At 44.5% G+C, this 24,719-nt stretch overlaps 1 protein-coding gene, 1 non-coding gene and 1 pseudogene across 2 annotated transcripts in view; 1 reads left to right on the top strand and 2 right to left on the bottom strand.

Annotated features, from left to right (window-relative positions):
• Positions 1-24,719, bottom strand: part of LOC142584835 (glutamate receptor ionotropic, kainate 3-like) — an 87,990-nt gene that overhangs the window by 49,602 nt on the left and 13,669 nt on the right. The window contains exon 3 of the mRNA XM_075695129.1: positions 1,553-1,801. Coding sequence (XP_075551244.1) covers positions 1,553-1,801 — 249 coding nt within the window. The remainder of the gene's footprint in view (positions 1-1,552; positions 1,802-24,719) is intronic.
• LOC142584500 (uncharacterized) lies at positions 3,160-4,518 on the top strand (annotated as a pseudogene).
• Positions 23,247-23,387, bottom strand: LOC142586468 (U4 spliceosomal RNA). Its single transcript, XR_012829231.1, has one exon. It is a non-coding gene; the product is annotated as a U4 spliceosomal RNA (small nuclear RNA).

Raw genomic sequence — 24,719 nt, 5'->3', positions numbered from 1 at the left:
CAGGCACACTGAAGGTCGCTGGCGCGCTGATCGAGGTAACCTGGAGCGCCTCGTCGTAAATCCCGATGACCATCATATGAGCCAATAACGTTCTCCACGCTCCTCTTGACGGCGGCTGTAAACTGACGGCACTGGTGAACGACAAGCGAAGCAAGTTTTGTTAATTCAACGATAACCTTTGGATTAACTTCAACCGCGGAAGAGATTTCCTATTTTTTACGTGACTTCTAGTCATACTATTTAAATGATATTGTGAACTAGGAGAGTTCATTTATAAAGCTAGCGTTCTCTGTTTTTCTTTCTTGATCATTATTTTTATTGTTATTTGTTCCTTCTTTATGCGAGTGAAGCAATGCTTTCTATTTATTGCTCGGTTTAGCGGGTCACGGGCACCTAAACAAAACATTTTCCCTGATATCCGTACAGTATTTCCTTGGGAACAGCAACCTATCAAATGTGATTTGTTTTGTAGATTTTTACACGCTCTATCTACATTTAGGACTACGAGAGCAATTTTAGCCCATTCGTGTGTGCGTGTATACTAGTGTTTTATTGTACAGTAGACAGAAACTTCTACTAATAAACATGGGTGCATATGGGAGCCTTCGTCGGTTTAGCTTCCTTCGCTTTTTTTGGACTATTAGTATGTTTCTGTGCCTGTGGTATCTGTGGATAAACTGAGGCGTAACGCCTCGATTACTTAACTCTGTATTAGGATAGGCAGCTCTAATGCAGCCTCCCTTCCCGTTCCTAATGAGTTGTTAAAAAAACTACCAACAAAGCACGCAACGCCGTGAATCGTGCCGAAATCGATGTGTGCCCAATACACTATTATTCGTTTGATTGAGAGAGCGAGAGTTTGTTTATGAGAGAAACAGAAAGATATTCTTATTTCTGATTCCGCAAGCATGTCGCGGAATTGGTAGATGTTTACAGAAAAAAGAGCATCAAAGGCCGGTTTAGGAATTATCCACCGTTCGACTTAAAAGCCACTTTAACACATTCAGGCAATCCTAGAACAGGTTTCGCTCTCAATGTGGCTGTTAGTGGGAACATTTCTGTCTCTGTTCGTTTAGTGTACGTGTAATATTAGATAATAAATAAAAAGGCCGTTTGCGGAGCAACGGTTGAGCACCCGTATAGTTGAGATTACTAAGGGGACGAGTCAAAGTCAAATTCACCTTATGGGAAAGACGCTGTAGCGAAAGGGGCAAACCTATAGGTCTTCAGACAATCTATAGGCAATACGATAGACATTCAATAAACTGCCTTTGTATATTAGGCATAAATAAACAGTATATACAGTTTATGAAGTATACTGTCTCAGTATATTTCAGTATTCAATATACTCAGAAGTACTGTAATTTAGGATAGTTAGTAGGGGCTTCTTTTTTTCTGGTCGAATGCCATTACACCAGAAAAAAATTTACGACACTGAATGTCTCTAAACAGCGTACTGCTTATGAACGCTGCGTAGACCGTACAAATTGATGTCCCGGAACGGTGTGAGACGTTGTCAAAGCAAATGTGGCACAGCCGGAAGCTCTCCCACCTTGGGCGTCCTCGTAGAGGTAGGCGACGAAGAGCCAGCCCATGCGTTCCAGCAGGTCGGCGCAGGCGTCCGCCATCACGCGCGGCGACGGGGCCATGTCGAGGGTGAAGGTCCCGTCGGCCGCCTCTTCCTCGGTCTCCAGCTGGGGCACCCGCAGCGCGGCGCACACCGACGCCGCCAGCGAGGAAGCGTGGCCGCCGCCCACGGGACCCACCAGGGCGACGGCGCCGCCTTCCAGCAGACCGCACACTGCACGTCGCGCGGAAGGAAAAGGCGAGAGGTGAGGGGGGGGACAAAGGAATCGAGACTTCAAATCAAGAAGAAAGACGGGGCAATTTGTTAAGTGCGACTATCGGTAGGGTAGAAGGGGGGGGAGGGCGTACGTTCCCGATTTCGTGCCCTGACACCATAGAGACGTTACGGAGGTTCGAAGGCACGAGTTATAGGCACATTGGAAAGTTTTACGCGAGTCGCGTATAGCTGTACAAAAACTCGTTGTTCCTGGCTAAAATATTGACTTTTCTTTCAGTAGTCATCTCTACAATTTGCCAAGACGTTCAGGCTTTCTGCTAAACTCAATGAAGCATAGATACGCGTCGAGCAGAATCAGTGCGGCAAAAAAGTGGCGATCTTATGCACGCCGGAAGTGCCAGCAAAGCACTTGCTGGTCTCCGCTTTACACTTTTCGTTTCGTGCCCACGTTAAGATGGCGTCGGTTCGATTTAATTTTCGGGGCATCGCCCCTACCCCAAAGGTTTATTCCCTTTTTTAATAGCGAGTAGCAGTCGCCGGCTCTTTCGTCCGTTTTCGTCGTTGGTGGTCGGACCTGCACCACCGATACAACCACGCCGATACAAAGGGCACGTGACCTCGCGCAACCGATCTGTGGGACTAGTTCACGGTCAAACGACAACATAAATATACTAGGTTAAAGAACCTCCCATGAAAGGGTAGCTCTCACAAAATTATACATTCTAGATATGATACTTGAAACGACAAAATAAACATATTGTCAAAGTTCATTAAAAATTCATGGCTATTGCAAAAATATTGCAAATATTCTTTACAACCCCCATATACTTGCCGTAACCGAAACATAGCTTAGACCTAATATTAACGACGACTAAACTATTCCACCTTCCCGCAAAGTAATGAGGCGTGACCGCGAAGGACGACGAGGGGGCATGGAAATAATGACAAAAAGTGAAGCTCAATGTGTCGCGCTTGAGGGCATTCGAAACCATGAAAGCACTGGTGTAAACTCAACTACAAAAATATTTCTACTTTGTTCGGCGTGGTTTACTGGCCACCAAAAAGCAGTATGTCATACCTGCAAGCGCTGGCCCCTTACCTAGAGCGCATGCTCAAACCAAATCACAAGCTGGCACTCACTGGCGATTTCAACTTGCCTGGCATAGGCTGGAATGCCCTCGCTATCTCAGGGCCCGATGACGTTGACAATGCACGCCTACTTCTTGATTCTTCATTTTTTCATGACTTGAAACAAACAGTCACTATTCCGACTCGCACCACTGTAACTACGCAATCGATTCTTGACCTTGTATTTGTACAAAACGTTTCTGAATATCACTCAGTCAGTATTGACGATGGTATCTCGGACCAAAAGGTCCGAGATACCATCTAAAAGGGTGGGCTCGGCGGCTGTGCACAGACGCAGATCGCTAAACCATTCACTCTTGTCATGCAGGTGTTTCAGTGCGCATTCGTGCGCCCGTTGCTTCCAGCCCTAGTGACGGCTTCCCTGGCAGCCCCACTGCAATATCGTGCTTCGTCAGGTGAAACTGACAGGATTGCCTGTCACCCCTCCCTGATGTGCGCCCCTGATTTTTCAACTGCACCGCCCTTCAAGCCCCTGGATTTCATCGGGAGCGGCGGATCTGCGTTTTCGATGACACCGCTACTGAAGACGGTGGTGCTCGATGCAGCGTGGACGAACCTGTCGTCATCGACATCAACCTTACGGTCAACTACAAAAGAGCAGGCACTACCGGTGGCGCGTTGTGGGCTCGGCGGCTGTGCACAGACGCAGATCGTTAAACCATTCACTCTTGTCATGCGAGTTGGTAAAGCTTACAGTGTTTTTGTAAGAAATCTAGCAATTATTTCCTGCTTCAGCTGCCGAGCCCGCACTGCTGCCTTCTTGTCGCTCTTGAGGGCTCTCATGTAATTCGTGCTTTGTTGATGATGTCGGGCGATATCGAAAGCAACCCGGGGCCGGACTCCGACGCTTTACTAGTTGAATTGAAGAAGTTGTCTGCTGGACAGTCGCAATTAATCAGTCAGGTTCAAGACCTGAAAGTTCATTTATTGTCGACGGACAAAGCTATTGCTGATATGGGCAAACGCATGACTGATCTAGAGGGGCATTATCAAAATCTTGTCTCCCTGCGCTCTGACTTTGAAACCGTCAAGACGTCTACCGCTCACGTGGCCACCGTGGTACACAGTCTTGAAACGCGTATTGATGACGCCGAGAACAAGTCAAGACGCAATAATCTTATCTTTATGGCCTCCCTGAATCAACTGGATCAGAGGCGTTTGCCCAGACCGAGCAACTTATCATCAAGCACTGCCACGATCATCTGAATATTAGTATCGAGTTGAAGGAAATTGAGCGCGCACATCGTCTCGGTCATCGCACAGGTACTAACCGCCACCGTCCTGTCATAGTAAAATTCACCTTCCATAAAACAAAAGAATTGATTCTTTCTAACGGCCGCAAGTTCAAAGGAACCGGCTTCAGCGTTGGAGAGGATTTCACTCGTTCCGTACAAAACGCTCGCAGGCACCTCATAACTTTCGCGAAAAGCAAATCATTACCTTTTTCTTTGCGATTCAAAACACTGCATATGGGCCATAAGCGCTACGTCTACGACGAGCAAACGCAGTCTGTCAAAGAAATAATATAGCAATTTCCCCGTCGTAAAAATTTCTGCTACACTGTCAAGCCCAAATCTAACATATCATTGTCTGTAATCTTTGCCAACGCACGCAGTTTCCTTCCCAAACGTGACGCTTTTTCCAACCTTGTTTTATCATCCAACAGTAATATAATGGTGATAACCGAAACATGGCTAACAGAAGATATAACAGATACAGAAGTACTGGCCGACCTACCGGAATTTCATATATACCGAAAGGATCGCAAAGACATGCGGGGAGGGGGGGGGGGGGCGGTGTACTGATTGGTGTGCACCAGCAGTTATCATGCTCCGTAGCCAAAAACATCCCTTCTGATCTTGAAGTATTATGGCTAATTATTCATGCTTCCCCCCATACTATCATTCTAGGTGTTTGCTACAGGCCTCCGAATAATATTCCAGATTTCTCATTTAAACTTAATAACAATTTGGGTGACGTTAGTAATCAACACCCGCAAGCAGAAGTCCTCCTTTTTGGTGATTTTAACTTTCCTCAAATAGACTGGAGCCATGACGTCCCCATAACTATGGGCAGTGAGCCTGCCAGAGATTTTGTGGATTTCTGCCTTAATTTCAATTTAACTCAACTTGTATCAGAACCTACACGCGTTGCACTGAGCACTTCTAACATCTTAGATCTCATCCTAACCAGTAATCCGGAAAGCTTATCATCAATAGAATATCTACCTGAAGTCAGCGACCATAAAGTAATTCGCGCTACATTTTCGTTTCAACCCGTGAAACGCCATTTAGACAGCAAAACAATCCGCCTGTACAATAAAGGTAATTATGATGCAATTAATAGTGATCTGAGCACATTTCTTCCTACGTTCGTGAGGTTATTATTCTACGCGCTCTATTAATGAAAACTGGTCAATATTTAAAAACAAACTAGGTGATCTCGTTGATAAGTTCATACCGAGAATAACGTTCCGCAGAAATCGTAACAAGCCATGGTTCACTAAAACGCTTAAGCGACTTGAAAACAAAAAGAAACGTCTCTTCCCCTCAGCCAAACTAAACGGACACCGCTCTGCTTGAGAGAAATATTTTGTGGCCGAGGACGATTATCTGAGGGCTATACGGAAAGCTAAATTCTCCTTTTTCCACGATGAACTGCCTAAAATGCTTACGAACAGCCCTCGTCAATTTTGGCAAACAATAAACCCTCAGGAGGCGCGCATGATCAGCGTGTTAAATGCACATGGTGAAGTGGTCAGCGACAGCGAGTGTGCTGACATTATTAACGCAGCCTTTTTCTCTGTATTTACTAACGAGACTTCAACTCCAGATCTTCCCACATCTACTAACATAACTGCGCGTATGTAGCCAATTATATTCTCGGCAGACGGAATCACTTCGATTATTGATAACATCAAGCTTTTATCGTCAGCAGGTGTAGATGATATTAATTCCAAACTCATGAAAAATATTAACCACGTATCTGCTGCGTACCTAACATTGTTGTTTTCGCAGTCACTCTCTACAGGCACCTTACCATCCGACTGGAAAGTGGGCAAGGTCGTTCCAGTCTTCAAATCAGGCAACAGAGACACCCCATTAAATTATCGTCCTATATCATTAACTAGTGTCCCCTGCAAAATCATGGAACACGTTATATACTCGCATATCATGAACTTTTTAGACTCAATCTGTTTTTTTCACCCTTGTCAGCAGGGATTTCGAAAGGGTTACTCTTGCGAAACACAGCTGGCAATTTTGCTTCACGACCTGCATGTTAACCTTGACAATAACCTTCAGACTGACGCCATATTCCTGGATTTTGCAAAAGCATTTGACACAGTTCCTCATAAACGTTTGCTGCTAAAATTGTCTCAGTTAAATTTACACCCCGACGTACTAAAATGAATAGAAGCATTCTTGACTAACCGCTCTCAGTTTGTTTGTGTTAATAACCCCTATTCTAGCAGACTCCCCGTAACATCAGGCGTCCCCCAGGGACCCGTCTTGGGACCACTTCTTTCTTTAATTTACATTAACGATCTACCAACGCATGTATTATGCAACATTCGCATGTTTGCAGATGATTGTGTAATCTACCGCAAAGTTACTAATACATCTGACCACACACTCATCCAGAACGATCTCAATAATGTACAAGAATGGTGTAATCGCTGGCTAATGAACCTAAATCCTAACAAATGTAAACTCGTGTCTTTCACTCGCAGCCGTAACCCCCTCCCATTTGCCTATTCCATTGCTGATGTTCCAATAGAATCAGTACAATCATTCAAATACCTCGGTGTCATCCTATATTGTGATCTGTCCTGGCGCTTGCACGCTACTAACATAATCTCAGCTGCTAATAGATCACTGGGATTTCTTAGGCGACAACTGCGTCATACCCCACAAGTAAAAGCGTTGGCCTATAAATCATTTGTAAGATCGAAACTTGAATATGCATCTCCCATCTGGAATCCGCATCAGATTTATATCATAAATGCACTTGAGGCTGTGCAAAATCGTGCTACTAGGTTCATTCAATCTTCATACGATATCAGCATTTCATCGATGAAAGCGCAATCTGGCTTGGAAACGCTTTCTTTCCGTCGACAGGTTGCCACCCTCTCTCTCTTCCGCTCATTTTTTTTCAGCTCCCTAAATCACCCAGCGTACATCACGCTCCTTTCATACATATCTCATCGCACCGGTCATCAGCTTCAAGTTGCACGCGCACGTGCCCGGACCACCACTTTTCAAGCATCATTCTTTATTCGAGCATCAAGGGACTGGAACGGCCTTCCACACGCCATCGCAGCCATCACAAACCCATCTGCCTTTACTGAAGCTGTTGTCACTCATATCTCAAAATGAACACCTGTTTCTAATGTTTATTTTATTAACCACCCCTTATGTAGTACCCCCCAAAGGGGGTTTTAAGGTAATGAAGTGAAGTGAAAAGATTGTTCAAGTTACTCTAAAAATCAATAGCACAAGAACTCCTCCCTCGGTAACAACTTTTAGCGACTTTAATGCTGCAGATGATGAATCAGTCCTAGACGCACTGCATCTCTCGCCTTCTGATTTTGAGCATGGTGGTGATATTTTTCATCTTTGGAACAAGTTCAACAAATTAGTGTTATTATGCATTGAGACGTTTGTTCTTTTGCGTAGAAAGACTACAAAATATCGGAACCCATGGATTAAAGGAATCATTAAATGTATTATTATTATTAATATTATTATTATTACTTAATTAAATTAGTAAACGTCGCATTAAACAAAAAACGAAGATTAAAACTACGTCAGCATGAACCGCCCTTAAAGAACAGCTGGTTACTAAATTGAACCTTGGCGCAGTAAATTTTATGGCCGAACTCTTACAGCTTTCTTGAAGAAATCTCCTGAGAAATTCTGGCGCTACTTGTCAGGTTCCGAACCGTGTGTGAGTCAGCTAAAAATCAATGGTAACATGTGTACAAACCTTAGTTCAATTGTAAATGAATTCAACACTACTTTCCCTCGAGCGTTTACAAGGCCAAATCTTCAATATTTGCGAAGGCAAAACTCTGATCTACCACCTGTTGGAAACCTAATGTCTGACCTAGCTCTTGCTCGTGAAGGAATATTTTTTTTCTATTTTTTAAATGTTAAAACGAAGAAGTCAAGCGGAGCTGACAGCATACCGAATGCCTTCCTTGTACGATACCCAGAAGTTGTATGACATTACCTTTATGTTCGGTTTAACGCTTCAATAAACTAAAGCTTCTTACCCACAGATTGACTAACAGCAAGAGTGGTTCCCGTATTTAAATCAAGAAACAGATTAACAGCTTGTAACTAGAGACCATTTTCTCTAATAAACTCATGCTGTAAATTCTTTTAAGGTGTAATAGCGCACCATATATCTCCGCACCTCGAATCGAAAGGATTCTTCGTTGAGTATCAGCATGCTTTCCGGAAGACTGTCTCAACAACTACGATATTAATTTCGGCTATGCATAATTTTGCTTCAGCTTTAGATAATAGTGAACGAATAGATGCAGCTTTTGTTGACATCTCACCAGCTTTTGATCATGTGCCCCAGACTTTACTCGTTGACAGATCAAGGGATGCCGGGCTTCCTGAGAGATTGATAGTGTGGTTGGAGGCTTATCTGAAAATCGGACACAGCTTGTAGAGTGTGCAGATGTCAGGTCTGCTGACCTATCAGTTTTGTCAAGAGTATCACAATGTTCCGCGCTAGGTCCTTTGTTATTTTCAATTCATATAAACGGTATTGCTTCTAACATCGATCACTCTGTTACAGTAAAATTATTCGCTGAAGACTACGTGATGTACAGTGTTGTTAATAACTCTTCTTGTCAAACACTACTGAACAGGAGCTTCCGTAAACTTGAGGACTGGTGCGAACTAAACGGCATGCAAATCCATTTTGATAAAACAGTTGCTATGACAATAACCGCAAAGAAAAAGCCAATGTCTCATACGTATTACACTGCTAACAAAAATATTCAGCCAGTAACGTCTGTCAAATATCTAGGACTAACTATCGCAAGCAACTTCAAATGGGATAAGCATTTGAAGAACGTTTGCGCAACAGCATTTAGAAAACCTTGCTTTCTTCGCGGAAAATTAAGACTCGCCGTCGAGTGTTAAACTCGAGGCATACCGCACTATGGTTCGACTAGTTCTTGAGTACGCTTCCGCAGTGTGGGACCCACACTACGTTAAAGATATTGCGCAAGTACAACGAATTCAGCGCCTCGCTGCCAGATTTATTGTATCTGACTATCGATATTCTTCATCGGTTACCCGTATGCTACAGCGACTGAATCTGGAGCCCCTCCGTGTCCGACGAAAGATTGCCAGACTAAAAATGCTTTATTTGATCTGAAAGAACATAATTGGTCTGCCACGTGAAACTTTCCCGTACACAGCACAGGTTATCTAGAATTAATCATCCGAATGTTATCCGTGCGTACATTACGAGGAAGATGTTTCAGAAGTCTCTTTTTTTCCTCTCACAACTGAAGAGTAGAATTGTCTGCCAGAGTCTGTTGTTGATTGTACAAATGTAAATGCCTTTGAAGGGGGGGGGGTGAATTCATTGTCATTGCACTTGCAAAAAGAAAAGAGAAAACCTCTCCTGCCTGGGCAGCACTGCTGCGTGTAGTATTTTGAAAATAAAAGAACAAGAAATAAGTTGGGGAAATAGACAATGGATGAGAAAGTGAAGGATGTAGACATGGCTTCTTGACATTGCCTGTAGAGCGTAACAGAGCTGTGAGTCATGACAGCTCTGTTCCTCGAGAAGAGTTAATGCGGAAACCATGGAAGACGATCATCAAATAAGTCAATAGCCGTGCCTGTCGGTGTACATGCTGCCGCGCTAGAGCACTGGGACATCTGAAAGCTTAATCGCTGTGGTGGAATTTTCGGGTGTCCGCCTTTTCTCCTGCCTCCATAGTCCCCTGTGGCTGCTACAGGAGAGGGCTACGGCAACAGTGCACATATGCCGGGGAACGGCTCTATTCTTCAACCAACGCTGCCTAAATGACCTCACTGCTACAAATGTAGGCCCTCGAGCACGTCATTCCTTTAATAAAGTAGATAGCTTTCCAAAAGCGTTCGGTTATTCGCTTACCTGGACTATCATCGTCGATGGTTTCTGCGCAATATATATATAAACGAACAACCTCACTGAGTGGAGCAAAATAGGATTAGAAAGGAAAGAAAACAATGCAAACATGTTATGTAAATAGAATTCAACACTATGGCGAATCGTGATTCACAATGTGAACGATTCACGGCCTGCCCAGCTGCATAGCAAACCATACGTTTCAGTGAACACTTTCAAAGATTTAACAAAAATATAGCCGTTGACAGATATCACAGCACTAGACCATGAGGGGTCTACTCGAAGAGGTGGAGATTACTTGCACAAAAAAATGGAATTGCATAACCGACTAATTAACAAAGTTCACTAATTAAGTGTCTAACTAATTGCCTTATGGCGCATGCGATTTAAGAATTCTAGCCGGGGAGTTCACGAGGCGGACCTACTTGGAACGAATTCTCGTGATAGCACCAGTTCCCAGATATTTCTCCCTGAAATTTGGGGAGAAATGCATTGGCGTTCCAGTTACATTTGGGCTTCAATGCACAAAACGACGTTTTGTTAACAAAGTAAGTGCAACGACAGTGCATTTTTACCGCAAGTTTGACGGCGCATATCTCGTAAATGGTTTCATCCACACAATATTTTTCAAGTGGATGCAGCTCGCAGTCTCACACACTAGAATTAGTAAATTGCAACATGTGCCATAGGGTAATTAGTTACAAAGTTACTCATTTTTTAATTAGTCGATCATGCAATTCAATCTTTAGTGCAAGGAATGTCCGATTCTTGTAGCAGATGAGCTCATGGACTGGAATTGTACTCTCTGCGACAGGCAAACTTTAGCAATTTTTTAGTGTTCGCTGAAACAACCTGTATATACGTTACGGCACCTTGAAGACCCGTACGTAACTGCTACCGCAGTCAAAATACGGAATATTTTAGAAAGTGAGCACCAATTGCAAGCGAGGTATGAGCGTTTTCAACGGAGCGCGCGGTAATTCCGGTCTTGCGGTCAGTCTGTGATGCTTGAGTCGGCGATGTTGTGCCAGAAGTGATCACGGTTCCCTTTCATATCCTCACTAGAAGGAAAGCGGCCAGTAATAGCAAAAAAAAAAACCTTTGCAGATGCATGTCATTAGACCGATCTTACACCGCCACCTCTACTGCAGTGCACGACGTTAGTTGTTCTGTGGGAGTACGGAAAGCACATAACCTTATTGATCGTTTACAAAGCTTTTTCATCGGTGCGTCGGGGTGGAATTAACTGTTGGAAATTAACTATCCGGTAAAGCAATAAGCTGTTGCTACCCAATAAAGCGCTAAGAAAACAACCCTAAGAAATGCGTAGTTAACGGTTGTAAATGAGCCGGACAGAAAGGCAGGCCGGCCGAAATTATTTTTTGTTGCTTTATTTGATTTCTTGGAAGACTATAGACTACTATACTATAGACTACTATAGACTACTATAGCGGCTCCTGGTGAATCTTGTAAAGCGAAAGTTAACCCTCTATTGCATGGTGTCCCATATTTGGCACATACCGGTTACCATTTTTTTTTTTCGCGTGTGTGACATTCTCAGTTGAGAATGTGATACCGTCCGAGTAATTCTCATAGTTATGTGCACTTATTATGGGCAAGTGCTGCCATTTCTTGAGCGATACGCAAAACAGAGGTGAAGAAGATTTCGGGAAGCGACGTGAAACTCGGAGGGGGCAAACACGAGCAATTGGTATGTTTTTTTCTCTGAAAATTTCCGCAGCGGAAATATAGAAATGTTATTTTGGCATATCTTTGGTCACACCAGTTCCAGCCAGTTATTAGTTTTCTCAATTTCGTCTTCAACTACAGCAGGGAAACCGAAATCGGTGGGTGCCATATTTGGCACAGTATGCACTTGAAAGACAAAATATGGTAACGTGCTGCCATCTGTTCAATAGCCCGAAGCTACATGTCACTCTGTCACAAGATGGAATCTTGTCGATCGGTGCGGTGAGGGTGAATCGTCTACCAAACTGCCGCCTGAAAAGCGAAAAGGAACTGAAATGTAAAGGACGTCGTGCTTCAGAAGCACTCACAAGCGCGATAGATGACGTGGAGCTATCGTGTGCGCGGTGGTACGATAGCCACGCCATGACATTTCTGTCGAGCTTTGTTCGGAGAGATCCAGCCTAAAAGACTGCTCCCGAGCGCACTTTTGGAAGCACCCGCTAGGCGGCGCTTTTATAGGCGGTGCACTAGGCAGCGCTATAGGCGGTGCACTAGGCAGTGCTATAGGCGGCGCACTAGGCGGTGTTTCTAGGCGGTGCTATAGGTGGTGCTATAGGCGTTGAATGGGAAGGGATGAGGACTGAGGAGAAAGTTCATGTCAACAAGGGACTGAGACAGGTGTGCCCTTTATCCCCGCTGCTCTTTATGATGTACATGATGAGGATGGAGAGGGCGCTAGAAGGAAGTAATATTGGGTTTAATCTCTCATACAAACAGGCGGGTACAGTAGTAGAGCAGCAGCTCCCAGGTTTATATTATGCAGAAGACATTGTGTTGCTAGCTAACAAGCAAACTGATTTGCAATGTCTGGCTAATACCTGTGGACAGGAAGGCAACAATTTAGGTTTGAACTTTAGTGCTTGAAAATCAGGTGTTATGGTATTCAATGAAAACAGTGAACAGACAGTGGAGATACAGGGCCAGGAAATACCTCGGGTAACAGAATATAAATACCTTGGTATATGGATAAACTATGGCAATATATATATGAAAACACACGAAAAGAACAATAACAGTGAAGGGGAAGAGAAATGCAGCCATAATGAAGCACAGAGCGCTATGGGGATACAATAGGTACGAGGTCCTCCGAGGAATGTTGAAAGGTGTAATGGTTCCAGGACTTACTTTTGGAAATGCGGTTGTGTGCTTTAAATAAGGGGTACAATCAGGGCACGATGGGAACCAAAGGTCAGCGGGTCGCCTTGCATTGGGCGCTCACGGGAAGGCTACAAATGAAGCTGTGCAGGGTGATATGGGCTGGATTAGTTTTGAAGTGAGGGAAGCTCGCAGTAAACTTGAGTATGAAGAGCGCCTGAGGAATATGGAAGAAAGTAAATGGGCTGGGAGAGTGTTCAGGTATCTGTACAGGGAAAACATTGATTCACAGTGGAGGAAAAGAACTAGGAAGCTTACCAGCAAGTATGTGGCTTGTAGGGTGGGCAACACAGCAAAAAAGACGGTCAAGCGGAACGTCAGAGAGGCTGAAATAATCTCATGGGTCGCGGCAACGGAAAGGAAACCTGCCATGAGTAACTACTCAAGAGGAAAAAACGAAATCAGGAAAGAAACAATTTATAATAACTCAAAAAGAAGATCATTACTTTTCGACGCGAGATCGGGATGCTTTAGAACACGCACCTATTAAGCGAGATATAAGACGGAAGAAGAAGCATGTGCTTGCTGCGGTAAAGCTAGGGAGACTATGGAGCATGTTTTATTGGAATGTGAAGACGTCTACCCAGCAGTCGATTTAGGCGCCACTGGCCTCCTTGACACACTTGGGTTCAGCGAGAGCAGTGAAAAAGTAAACATGTCCGCCAATAGGCATTAGTAAGAGGCGATTGGAGGATTGGTGGAAGAAAAGTAGGGAAACGACAAAAAACGCTAGAATAGCAGCTTGGGCTTCTTGGTTTTCAATCCTGCTGTTAACAGCGCAAAATGTAGACGAGAGACGAGACAAGAAGACACCACAAGTGCTTGTGGTGTCGTCGTGTCTCGTCTCTCGTCTACATTTTGCGCTGTTAACAGCAGGACAAAAAACGGAGACGTACAAAAGCACAGTTCGAAATAGGGGATCAGAAAATTTGTGTGAGGTAGTTTATAGTGCTTTTTTTCCTCTTTTTTATTGTTTAACCTAGGTAGGACATTAGGCAGTATAATAGTAAGAGCTTGGTGGCGCAACCCACCGCCCCATTCCAAAGGGGACGCTAATAACATCCATACATCCATCCATCCATCCATGCATCCATCCATCCATCCATCCATACATCCACGACGCGTATATTGCCATGCGATCGTTCTGCTAGCATTTGAATGATGGGAAGTGATAAGAAGCAGATTGGCCTCGCGATTAGGAAAATTCTGTCTAATTGCACAGTAGCAAGGACAAGAAAACTGCTACGTGTACCTTATCTGATGTACGTTAATTGAAGTCCCTTACACTTCTTCAGTTTCTGTGCTAGTTTAGATAAAAGGCCCGCTGCAGATACTGACAGAAACTTGGCACGAGACCATGGGAAAACGCCCCTGGTTTAAAGAGCAACAAATTCCGGATCAGCAGCAGATGATAACGTGTACCACCGATCGCGTAATATTGCTTCACAAACAGCAAAGTGTAAGTGGGCTGATGGTGCTCATGAAACCATTTTTTTCTGTGGCTTACAAGCTATTATTCCAGAGAGTGCGAGGGAGGATGCCATCGACATTTTGTTAGAATATCTCGCAATTTATGTTGGTGCATGTTACGCTGCCTTATACAAAATAAAATGAACTTTTCTGATCAAAACTGGACGTAGATTTTCTTTTACAAAAGAAGAGAGAAAAAGACACTTTATTAAAAGCAAAGCTTTTCTTTGTGAAGCTCGCTGGCCTTTCGTGACCGTGGTGCTGCGCCGTAGCTGTTCTCTAGACGAATACGCCAACCAATCACGGAGGATGAGGCGCGCTGCTGGACACCACCACCAGATGGCGCTCGCCTCCACGGATTCGCGGCAGCGGCGGCGGTATTGATAAGCATCTCTAAAATGCCTGAATAAAGCCTTCCATGTCAATGCTGTTTCGCATGCTGCGACTGCAGCGAAAAAAAAAATCGGTCCACTTGCACGATGCGATTTTTGGAGGGCTCATTTCACACGACTGCGATTTCAACAATACGACTAGCGAGACGCGCAGAGTTGCTATTTGCCAGATTTTGTGGCATACGCGGCACAATTTTCGGAATGTAACGAAAAACCCTGTGCGTTACAATATTATTGACCAGTATTTATTTGGAGCAAATAATACGCGTGTTAAGTAATATAAAAATGCTTCGAAGTTTGAAGTTATGTTGCAATGCGCAACAGAGGTTCCTGAAGTTCAGTGCGAGGTGACATGATAGACGTAAACACTTGTTCGCAGCTGATCGTTCAGCGCTGTGTGCTGTTTCGTATGCCTTCTATGTCCGCACTGTTCTGCCTGCGCTGCAATAAATTACAAGACGACCTATCAACAAGTCCATATAGCTATCCTCATCGTATATGCAGCATTCGGAATTCAGCCGCAGCGAAGTCATCATGTCAGCGCAGTGAGATCCTCGCGCTACCCGTGCTTAGCGTCAGCTGCTGAAGAAATAATACATGCTCGTAATTGCGCATAAGTGGTTCCTGCTCCTAGCCATATTATTGCACCAAACTTAGCAGCAAGAACTAAACCGAAAGCTCAAGTCTGCGCCTGAAGGAAGCCGCAAATGATCTGTGTGTGATTACTAAACGTGGCAATGGAATTTGTGCTGCGAAACGCAACCTTAGCGCTAGCCTGGTTCGTCCATCGTGGCACGTGCGCTGTTACTATGTATAGAAGTCGTCTCTGATATTGCGAAAGATGCAAAAGCCGACACCACAGTTTTTTCTTTAGGAGCTGCAGGCAGTTACTTGTGCTCGTAGCATCATAGCATTCTAGCAGCCATGGGCGTCGTCTACTTTCTCATCCTGTGTCTCGCACTCTTAGTATATGGTGAATCTGCATCAAGAAGCTTCAATCAATATGTTGCAGTGCGTAGCGCGAAGGCGTAGCCCCACGGCAAACATTAAATACGTTGTTGGGAGTGCATTTCTTTGTTTAATAACACAACAGAGCGCTAGAAGTTTGTATTCGTAGTGGCAAACGTAAAGTAGGAAGCTATCGTAACTACCAGCAAATCTCGTTGACATGCGTGTGCTTCTACCCACTTCAGCACATTATCTTAAAGTGGGCCTGGAAACCGCAGATTACCAAAAACCTGTGCAACTGGAGCAGATGTTATGGTTCCGTTACTCGAAGTAAGAACAAGCATCCCAATCTGTTAAGCTAGCCATGTGCTTAACCTGTATTACACCAATGTGGTGTGCTAACAGGAGTCGTTCCAAACTAGATTATTCGACCAAAATAAAAAATGGTACAAGGAAAGTGTTAAGGTACACTGTAATCTGGTATTCCCAAACTGACTGTATTAGGAAAATTTTATACCTGCGTGAATTGGCTGCCTTAACCCAATGCGCAAAACAGGGAAAATTGATTCCTTTTCCTGCTGTTGAAAAGCAGCTTGAACGTCAATAGCTCGCTACATATTGTTCTAAGGGAAAGTGTTAAGCAATGGCAATGGTTCTAAGCTTTATATGAGCTTTCTTTATGAATAAGAATGAAATAATATTGTTAACCTGTGTAAGTTTCAGGATCCAAACATTGTGAAATTTTTGAGGAGGCCGCATTACATCTTTAAGACATAGACAATAGAAAGTGTGCCTAAGTACAAGTACAGACCAAGGACGTTTGAGCGATTGAGTGGCTGGCTGCAGAATGCAACAGCACCCTTAGGCTATCTCGAGGTAGCTGCTAGGTTCCACGTATGTTTTTCCAATGCTGAGAACTGGCTAACCTTCCTCTCTTTCCGTCTGTTTCTCCTCCTCCTCCTTCCTCTCCTATAGCCCATGAAGCCGGCAAGTGGCATGATCATGCGGGCCTCATTGTAAAGTTTGCCTAAGCTTTTTTTTTTGCAATAGATGGCGCCAACTAGACCTCAGTGCGATTGTATCTGTACATGTGTTTAGCATTCGGGCTCACCTTATTATGCGCCTGTGTTTGTATCATGTTCTGGTTGTTGTGCTTGCAGTGATGTAAGCGCTTCTTGAATAAGTTGCACCACGCTCATTTATTCAACTTCTTGTTGAAAAGTACAAAATATAAACACTTAGCAAAGGCGAAGGTCGGCGCCAGCTTCGGAAAAAGATATGCTGCAGATCCAATGCACTTGTTGGAATCTACAAGAGGTGACGCTTTCACGCAACGTTCAATTAAACTCTATAAAACTAACTGCAATGTGCACAATCGTCTTTATTTCCTTCTAATGCGACACAGATTACAATGCAATGCTTGCTTATGCACCACACAGGTCACAACTTTACGGTCATGTAATATATCCATAGCTCGGTGAACTCACTCAAATGTCAGCTCACTAACACTTGGATCTACGAATGACTCTGAGTTCATGTGAGCCTGGCTGAGTAGAATTTTGGTGAATTTGCGTTGGAACAAGCGTGGCTGAGAAGAATTTTGGTGAATATGAGTCGCAGCAAGCTCGGGAGAATAGAATTTTGGTTAATATGAGTCAGAGAAAGCTCGGCTGAGCAAAACCTTCATGAATACGAGACAGAGGAACCTCGTCTGAGTAGAGTTTTGGCGAATATTAGTCAGAACAAGCTCGCTTGAGAATATTTCTGGTGAATATAAATCACAGCAAGCTCGTCTGAATAAAATTTTGGTGAGTATATATATATATATATATATATAGAGAGAGAGAGAGAGAGGAAGAGAAAGAGAGAGAGAGTCAGAGGAAGCTCGGCTGAGCAAAACGTTGGCGAATATGAAACAGAGGAACCTCTACTGAGTGCAATTCTGGTGCACATGAGTCAGAACAAGCTCGGCTGAGTGGAATATTGGTGAATATCAGTCGGGAAAAGCTCGGCTGAGCAGAATTTTAGTGAACGTGAGTCACAGAAAGTTCGGCTGAGTAGAATACTGGTGAATATGAGTCGGAGCAAGCTTGGCGAAGTAGAATGTTGGTAAATTGGAGTCCGAGCAAGCTCCGCTGAACAAAATTTTAGGGAACATCAATCGGAGAAACTCGTATGAATAAATGTTTGGCGAATATCAGTCGGAGCAAGCTCGGATGAGTTGAATATGAGTCGGAGCAAGCTCGGCTGAGTAGAATTTTGGTAAATATGAGTTCGAGCAAGCTCGGCCGAGCCGAATATTGGTGATTATGAATTCAAGCAAGCTAGGCTGAATAGAAAATGAGTCATAGCATGCTCGGCTGGGTAGAGTTCTGGTGAAAATGAGTCAGAGGAAGCTCGGCTGCGTAAAATTTTGGTGACTACGAGTCATAGGAAGCTCGGATCAATATAATTTTAGTGAATGTGAGTCGTAGCAAGCTCGGCTGAATAGAATATTGGTGAATATGACTCGGAGCAAGCTCGGCTGAGCAGAATTCTGCCGAACATCAGTCGGAGAAACTCGTATGAATCGAAGTTTCGCGAATATCAGTCGGAAGAAGCTCCGCTGAGTAGAATTTTGGTGAACATGAGTTCGAGCAAGCTCCTCTGAGTGGAAAATTGGGCCGGGTCTGAGTCCGCATGAGCTAGGCTGAATAGAACTTTGGGGAATCTGCACAGAAATGCCATTAAATCACACTATGGAATAAAACAGTAAGCAGCTGACTTTCACACTCTATGAAGAAGATGATTTGGATACACAAAGGTCATGCTATCTTTGCATATCTTGCAAGTTGCATGATACTTATTTTATAACTTTATAGAAGCAATAATGGCAGTATATGGTTATATGACTCTATCAAGTAATACATGTAATTGTAAACTCATTAGCGATTTTGCCTTCGACTTGTCGGGCACGCCCTATGCTTCGTGATACCTCTGTACATTTTATTACCTTTGGATGTGAAGAACCATCCGCATTTGAAAAGATGCCATCATTCGCCGGAAGGGAAACAACCTGCTGACTTCAGCGCACGATTTTCATTTACTTTTGTGTAATGTGTTAGCCACTGTTCATAAAAACAAGACGTTTGCCTGCTTTCCACATTCTTGCATGTTTTCTACCGGAGGTAGAGAGAGATAAGCAGGGAAAGGCAGGGATGTTTATGGCGAAGTAGTTCCTTATAATTGGAAGTAGTTCCTTCATATACCGCGAGTAGCTTGTACCTGACAAACCAGAAAATTGGGATGACATCCGAAGGTCATGTCTTTTCGTGCTAACGGAAAGGCACGTAAATGTATGAGTACGTACTATCAGCACCCGCAGGCAATGTAGAAAAAAAAACGTCGCTTAATTAGCAACGTAGCGCGTCAAAAAAAAATTACCTGCGATTTTTGTCGCATGCGGCCGAAATCGCTGTCTGGGTGCGATGAAAATCGTATCTCGTGAAACATGCTTCAATGTGTGCGGTCATTCAATGATCACAACCGCGTGTTTATATAGATTCCAATTCGTTGAATCTGCTGCAGTTTTTTTATGGAAAAATATGTTAAAGCCCTCAATTAAGGGCCTCGCTGGCGTCCTTTTCAGTGCTTTGGTGATTAGTTCTGCCAGGTAAGCTTCGTGATCCTATCTGGCGTTTCAAGTAGTGATGAAACCAATAATTTAAAGTGAAGAGGCTGTGTAGATCTGGCTTTAGGCTATTAAAGTGAATAATTTCTGTGGCTACCGTAAACGCCAGTAGCTGGCCGGGTATCTTGCCCAGAAAAAGTGTTATTATCTCGATGCATCGATGTCACATCTACTGCAATAACTAACTCATCCTTATTTGAAAGCTTTGTTTCTTCGTTCTGTACTCCTTTCTCTTCTCTTTATCTTTTAACTCTGCTGTGTTCCCCTGCCTCGGTTCAGGGCAGACAACCATATGTTAGACTGGTAAACTGTCCTCTTTGCTTTCTATTTATCTTTGTTGGGATCTTGGGTGGGATCTTGGGTGGGATGCGATCATCGCTGCCGCAATGACCGGATGAGCTTGGCCGTCGCTCTCTTCCGGTACGTGCTTCCGCTTGCTTCCTTCTGCAATCCCGCCGCTTCATAGGCCTAGTTGGAGTCGCAATAGCCGAGGAAGACGGTTGAAACCGACAAAAAAAGGAAGGCCAGCGGCGACTCCGCCGATTTGGCCCTTGCACGGCGACTTGGCCCTTACACATCTTTTTTTTTTATGAACTTTTCGCTGAGGCTTTAAATTCTGGTGTCTTGCCTTGTGATCGGAAGGTGGGCAAAATTGTGCCGTTGTTTAAATCTGGTGACACTTATTCTGCATTAAATTACAGGCCAATATCATTGACCAGCGTCCTTTGTAAGATCTTTGAACATGTCATTTATTCTTACCTGGTTAACTTTCTTGGCGCTGATTCTTTTTTCACATCACGCCAGCATCGTTTCAAGAAGACATTCTGCTGTGAAACGTAAGTAATTTCGTTGACTAATGAGCAGCTCTAGACTTGGGATTGTATATTGATTGCGTATTCTTAAATTTCTCTAAAGATTTTATCGTTGTCTGCGATGAACTACTTTATCTTAAGCTCAGTAAACTAAATCTTGACCCTAACATTCCTGCTTGGGAAAAAAAGCTTTTCGTTAAACCGACGGCCATTTGTAACTGTTAATGGCTACGATTCCTGTCTCTGTCCTGTCCTTTCAGGAGTGCCCCAAGGTTCTATCCTTGGGCCCCTTCATTTCTAATTTACATAAACGATTTACCTGATTGTATTAACTCCTCTATTAGGCATAATGACACATCAGTACTACAGACTGACCTTGACAATATTTCTGGTTGGTGTAACATATGGAAAATGAAACTCAACGTGACGAAGTGCAACTAATCAAAATTTCTCGCAGACTTTCCACTAACGATTGTAAATATAACATAAATGGTTCCCCTCTCGAAGAAGGGACTACATACAGATACTTAGGGGTCCACATTAATTCTAGCCTGTCTTCGCAACCACACATTAACTAACTATATTGTCAGTAGTGCTAACCTCATGCTTGGGCACCTGCGCCCTAATTTTTCAATGGCTCCTTCTTCTCTTAAACTCTTTCTTTATAAAACTTTTGTTCGTCCCAAACTAGAATATATATCAGCTGTGTGGGATCCATTTAGTGGAAGTGTTGTTAGCCTCCTTGAATCTGTACAGAATGGTAGCGCACGCTTCATTTTTTCCAACTACTCCCATCTTTCCAGTGTTTCATCGATGAAAACAGCGTTACGGCTCCCGTCCCTTTCCTTACGCAGGAAAATAACACGTATCTTCTTATTTCATAAGATTTACGACCATAATCCTCGCCTTAAGCAAGAATTACTTTCCCGCCCTTCATTCATATCATCTCGTATGACCATCGTTATAAAGTGTTTGTTCCTCGTTGTTACACTAATGAACACTTTCTTTCTTTCTTTCCGTCCTCAAACTTGTAATGATTGGAACCATTTGCCCACCTTCCCTGTATCTATTACGGGCCCCAGTGACTTTGAAAATGCGCTAAATATGCCACCTAATATGTGCCTTGTGTGTGTGCGTTTTTTTTTTCTCTATTTATTGCAATCATTCCCTTCTGTAACGCCCTATGGGACGTGAAGGTATTCAAATAAATAAATAAATAAATAAATAAATAAATACGACGCAGTCTATTTATTTATTTATTTATTTATTTATTTATTTATTTATTTATTTATTTGAATACCTTCACGTCCCATAGGGCGTTACAGAAGGGAATGATTGCAATAAATAGAGAAAAAAAAACCCGACTTGGGGTTCTAGCAGTTTCGTTTGTTGGGTTTTGCAAGTTCATCGAATTAGAAGTTTCGAACTTCCGAACTTCGATACCGGCATCCAGCCACGAGGCCAAAGAGACCGCCACGTCAATCAAGAAACTCGTGGTCCACCGGCCGTGCTGGTCGGGATCCACGGCCCGGAATCGCATAGGAATGCAGCGCGGATGCACCAAACGTCACTGGCGCTGCCCGCTCGCGCCGAACCCGTGGTCTGCGTCAGACCTCTGCGGGTCAGGTCTCAAATGGGAAAATCTGTGAAATCGCGTCCACCCGTGGACGCGACCGACGAACACATTGCCAACTAAGAACCGTGGCGTCTCGGTACTGGTCATCACGCTGGCGCGCGGGCAAGCACCCCTACCGTGAGCACGAACGCAATTAGCAGCGTACATTTGCTGCTCGACGCAGTCACCACCGTCGACTGCCAAATTTATGGCCACGTTAATTACGCCCTCAAAGTCGCTTCGGTGTCACCACCATCACCCGCGCAATACTGCTGGACAACATTCGACGCGTTAATGGCGCTACCGGACCAAACAGCAAGTCGCTGGGTGTTGCAACAGGTCGGCCCTGTTGCCTGCAGACAGTCATAACCCTTGAGCGCTCCTCTGCCAGCGCTAGACAAGCACAGAGCGCATCGCCACCGGCGTTGTAGGCGCAGTACGTCAATGATGCATAATATGAGAGAGAAGGAAAACCGTCAGTGTTCGTAGTTTTTAAGTGCATTGTCCGCTCCGCTCCGATCACTGCACATGTACCACGGCGGGGTATATATAGTATATATAGTATAGTATATATATACAGTATATATATATATATATATATATATATATATATATATATATATATATATATATATATATATATATATATATATATATATATATATATATATATATATATATATATATATATATATATATATACAGAGCTGTTCAGCACGAACGCCAGTGTCCATGCGTGCCAAGCACGCGCCAAAAGTGAAAAGCAGAACGCTGCATTCCTCAAGATGCAGAAGCTGGGCACGAGTGTACTTCCAGATTGGCTTGGTCATTTTGCATTCAAACGCCCTGCGCGCGTCCCTAACGTCTCCGAAGGCCTTCTAACCATACAGCACGTGCACCGTCAATACCGTGACAGCATCGCGGCGGCGCCGACGGCGTGAACGTCCCTTGAGGACCCATACAGTTACTATCGCAGTAATTCGAAATCGCGACGTGTGCAAAACGCACCGCACACGACACGACCTCGCGAAAGCTCATTAACGCTTTTGCTACGGAAATGGCGGCGCAGTGAGAATGTTAACGAAGACAGGCGTACGCTCTCGCGTGACAGCAATGGGTGAGAGTAGGAACGGGGCGGCTGGTATGGCGAATCTTCGAAGGATGTCACTACTCCTTGGCGCTATTTCACGAATCCGTAGAGACTTCAGCGTGACCTCGTGCCAGACGCCGTCGCCCAAAGTCTCAATGCGTCAGCATTCATGCGAACGCCGACGGCCACTGGATCGCTGCTTGCGCAGTCCTCACTGTGCAATGAATCTTTCTTTGTGTTCAGTCACATGCCCGCGAGGGCCATCCAAAAATTGTTACGGCCGACGGCATTTCACATCGTCCAGGCGGGGCATTGGGAAAAGTTTTCAACTAGCAATAGTCGCTCCTCAGTAATACTTCATTGGATGCGACACAGCCTCTGCGCAAAGCTGCCTAGGCGACGCGTTCTGTCGAGATTCCATTTCCTCAGTCTCTACTTCTCTTATGGGGGAGCAATAAAATGCCCTGAGCTACAGCATATGTAAGGTTTATAATTCATAAACAACTTTTAAAGGCAAAATTTTCAGTACCTAAGTTTAAAAAAAAAACACTTTTATTAATTTTTTTTTTATTCCAAGCAGTTTGGACAACAGCAGCCTGTATCTTTATTGCGTCTTACGCTATCGTCCATATGACCGCTTCGACGAAGGGCAAAAGGTGGGTGAAATTTCCCTGACTCTGTACGGCATAGCCTCGCAAGCACTCTAGCTCTGTTGGTGGGCGTTTGAAGGTTCCCTTCCCAACTGGCGAGGCCTTCTCTCTTCTGCCGCAGCCATGCGTAATGGTTGCGGCACTTCGGAAGCTAAGCTAAGCTGGATTCACCCGACAATCGGTTTTGGACCCCTGATTCAGGCCATGCACGAATGTGACGTGGTTGCGCAGCAATAAATAGCAAAAGTAGCGGCCTGTGCGGTGCGTAAGTATAAGCATTGCATGGGATTGCACATCGCTTAGTATCACGATGAAGGCAACTGCACTCATCGCATTTAATTTTATAGCCTTTGAATAAAGGCTTCACGAAAGCTTCGCACCTGCCACGGTTGCTTAGTGGCTATTACGCTGGACAGCTAAGCACGAGGTCGCGGGATTGAATCCCGGCCACGGCGGCCGCGTTTCGATCGGCGCGTGTGTGTGTGTGTGCGTGTGTGTGTGCGTGTGTGTGTGTGTGTGTGTGTGTGTGTGTGCGTGTGTGCGTGCGTGTGTGCGTGCGTGTGTGCGTGTGTGCGTGCGTGTGTGCGTGTGTGCGTGCGTGTGTGCGTGCGTGCGTGCGTGTATGCGTGCGTGTGTGCGTGCGTGTGTGCGTGTGTGCGTGCGTGTGTGCGTGCGTGTGTGCGTGTGTGTGTGCGTGTGTGTGTGCGTGTGCGTGTGCGTGTGTGTGTGCGTGTGTGCGTGTGCGTGCGTGTGCGCGCGTGTGTGTGCGTGTGTGTGTGTGTGCGTGTGTGCGTGTGCGTGCGTGTGCGCGCGTGTGTGTGCGTGTGTGTGTGTGTGCGTGTGTGCGTGTGCGTGTGTGCGTGTGCGTGTGTGTGTGTGAACATGTTCGTTTGCTCTGCGTATATTTTTAAAAATTATTTTCTGTGTGTGAACTACTCGGCAAAACAACCGCAAGCAGCAGCAGCCACGGTACTTTAAAGGCAATAGCAAGCTAAGGCCACAGGTTAAGTTCGCAGGAACTTAAGGACCAAATTGCGTGGACGAGGATGTTGTGGCAGGGGCGCCGAATTAC

Source organism: Dermacentor variabilis, chromosome 6, assembly GCF_050947875.1.
Source record: "Dermacentor variabilis isolate Ectoservices chromosome 6, ASM5094787v1, whole genome shotgun sequence".
Taxonomy (NCBI): Eukaryota; Metazoa; Arthropoda; class Arachnida; order Ixodida; family Ixodidae; genus Dermacentor; species Dermacentor variabilis.
This window is presented reverse-complemented; position numbering and strand designations above follow the sequence as displayed.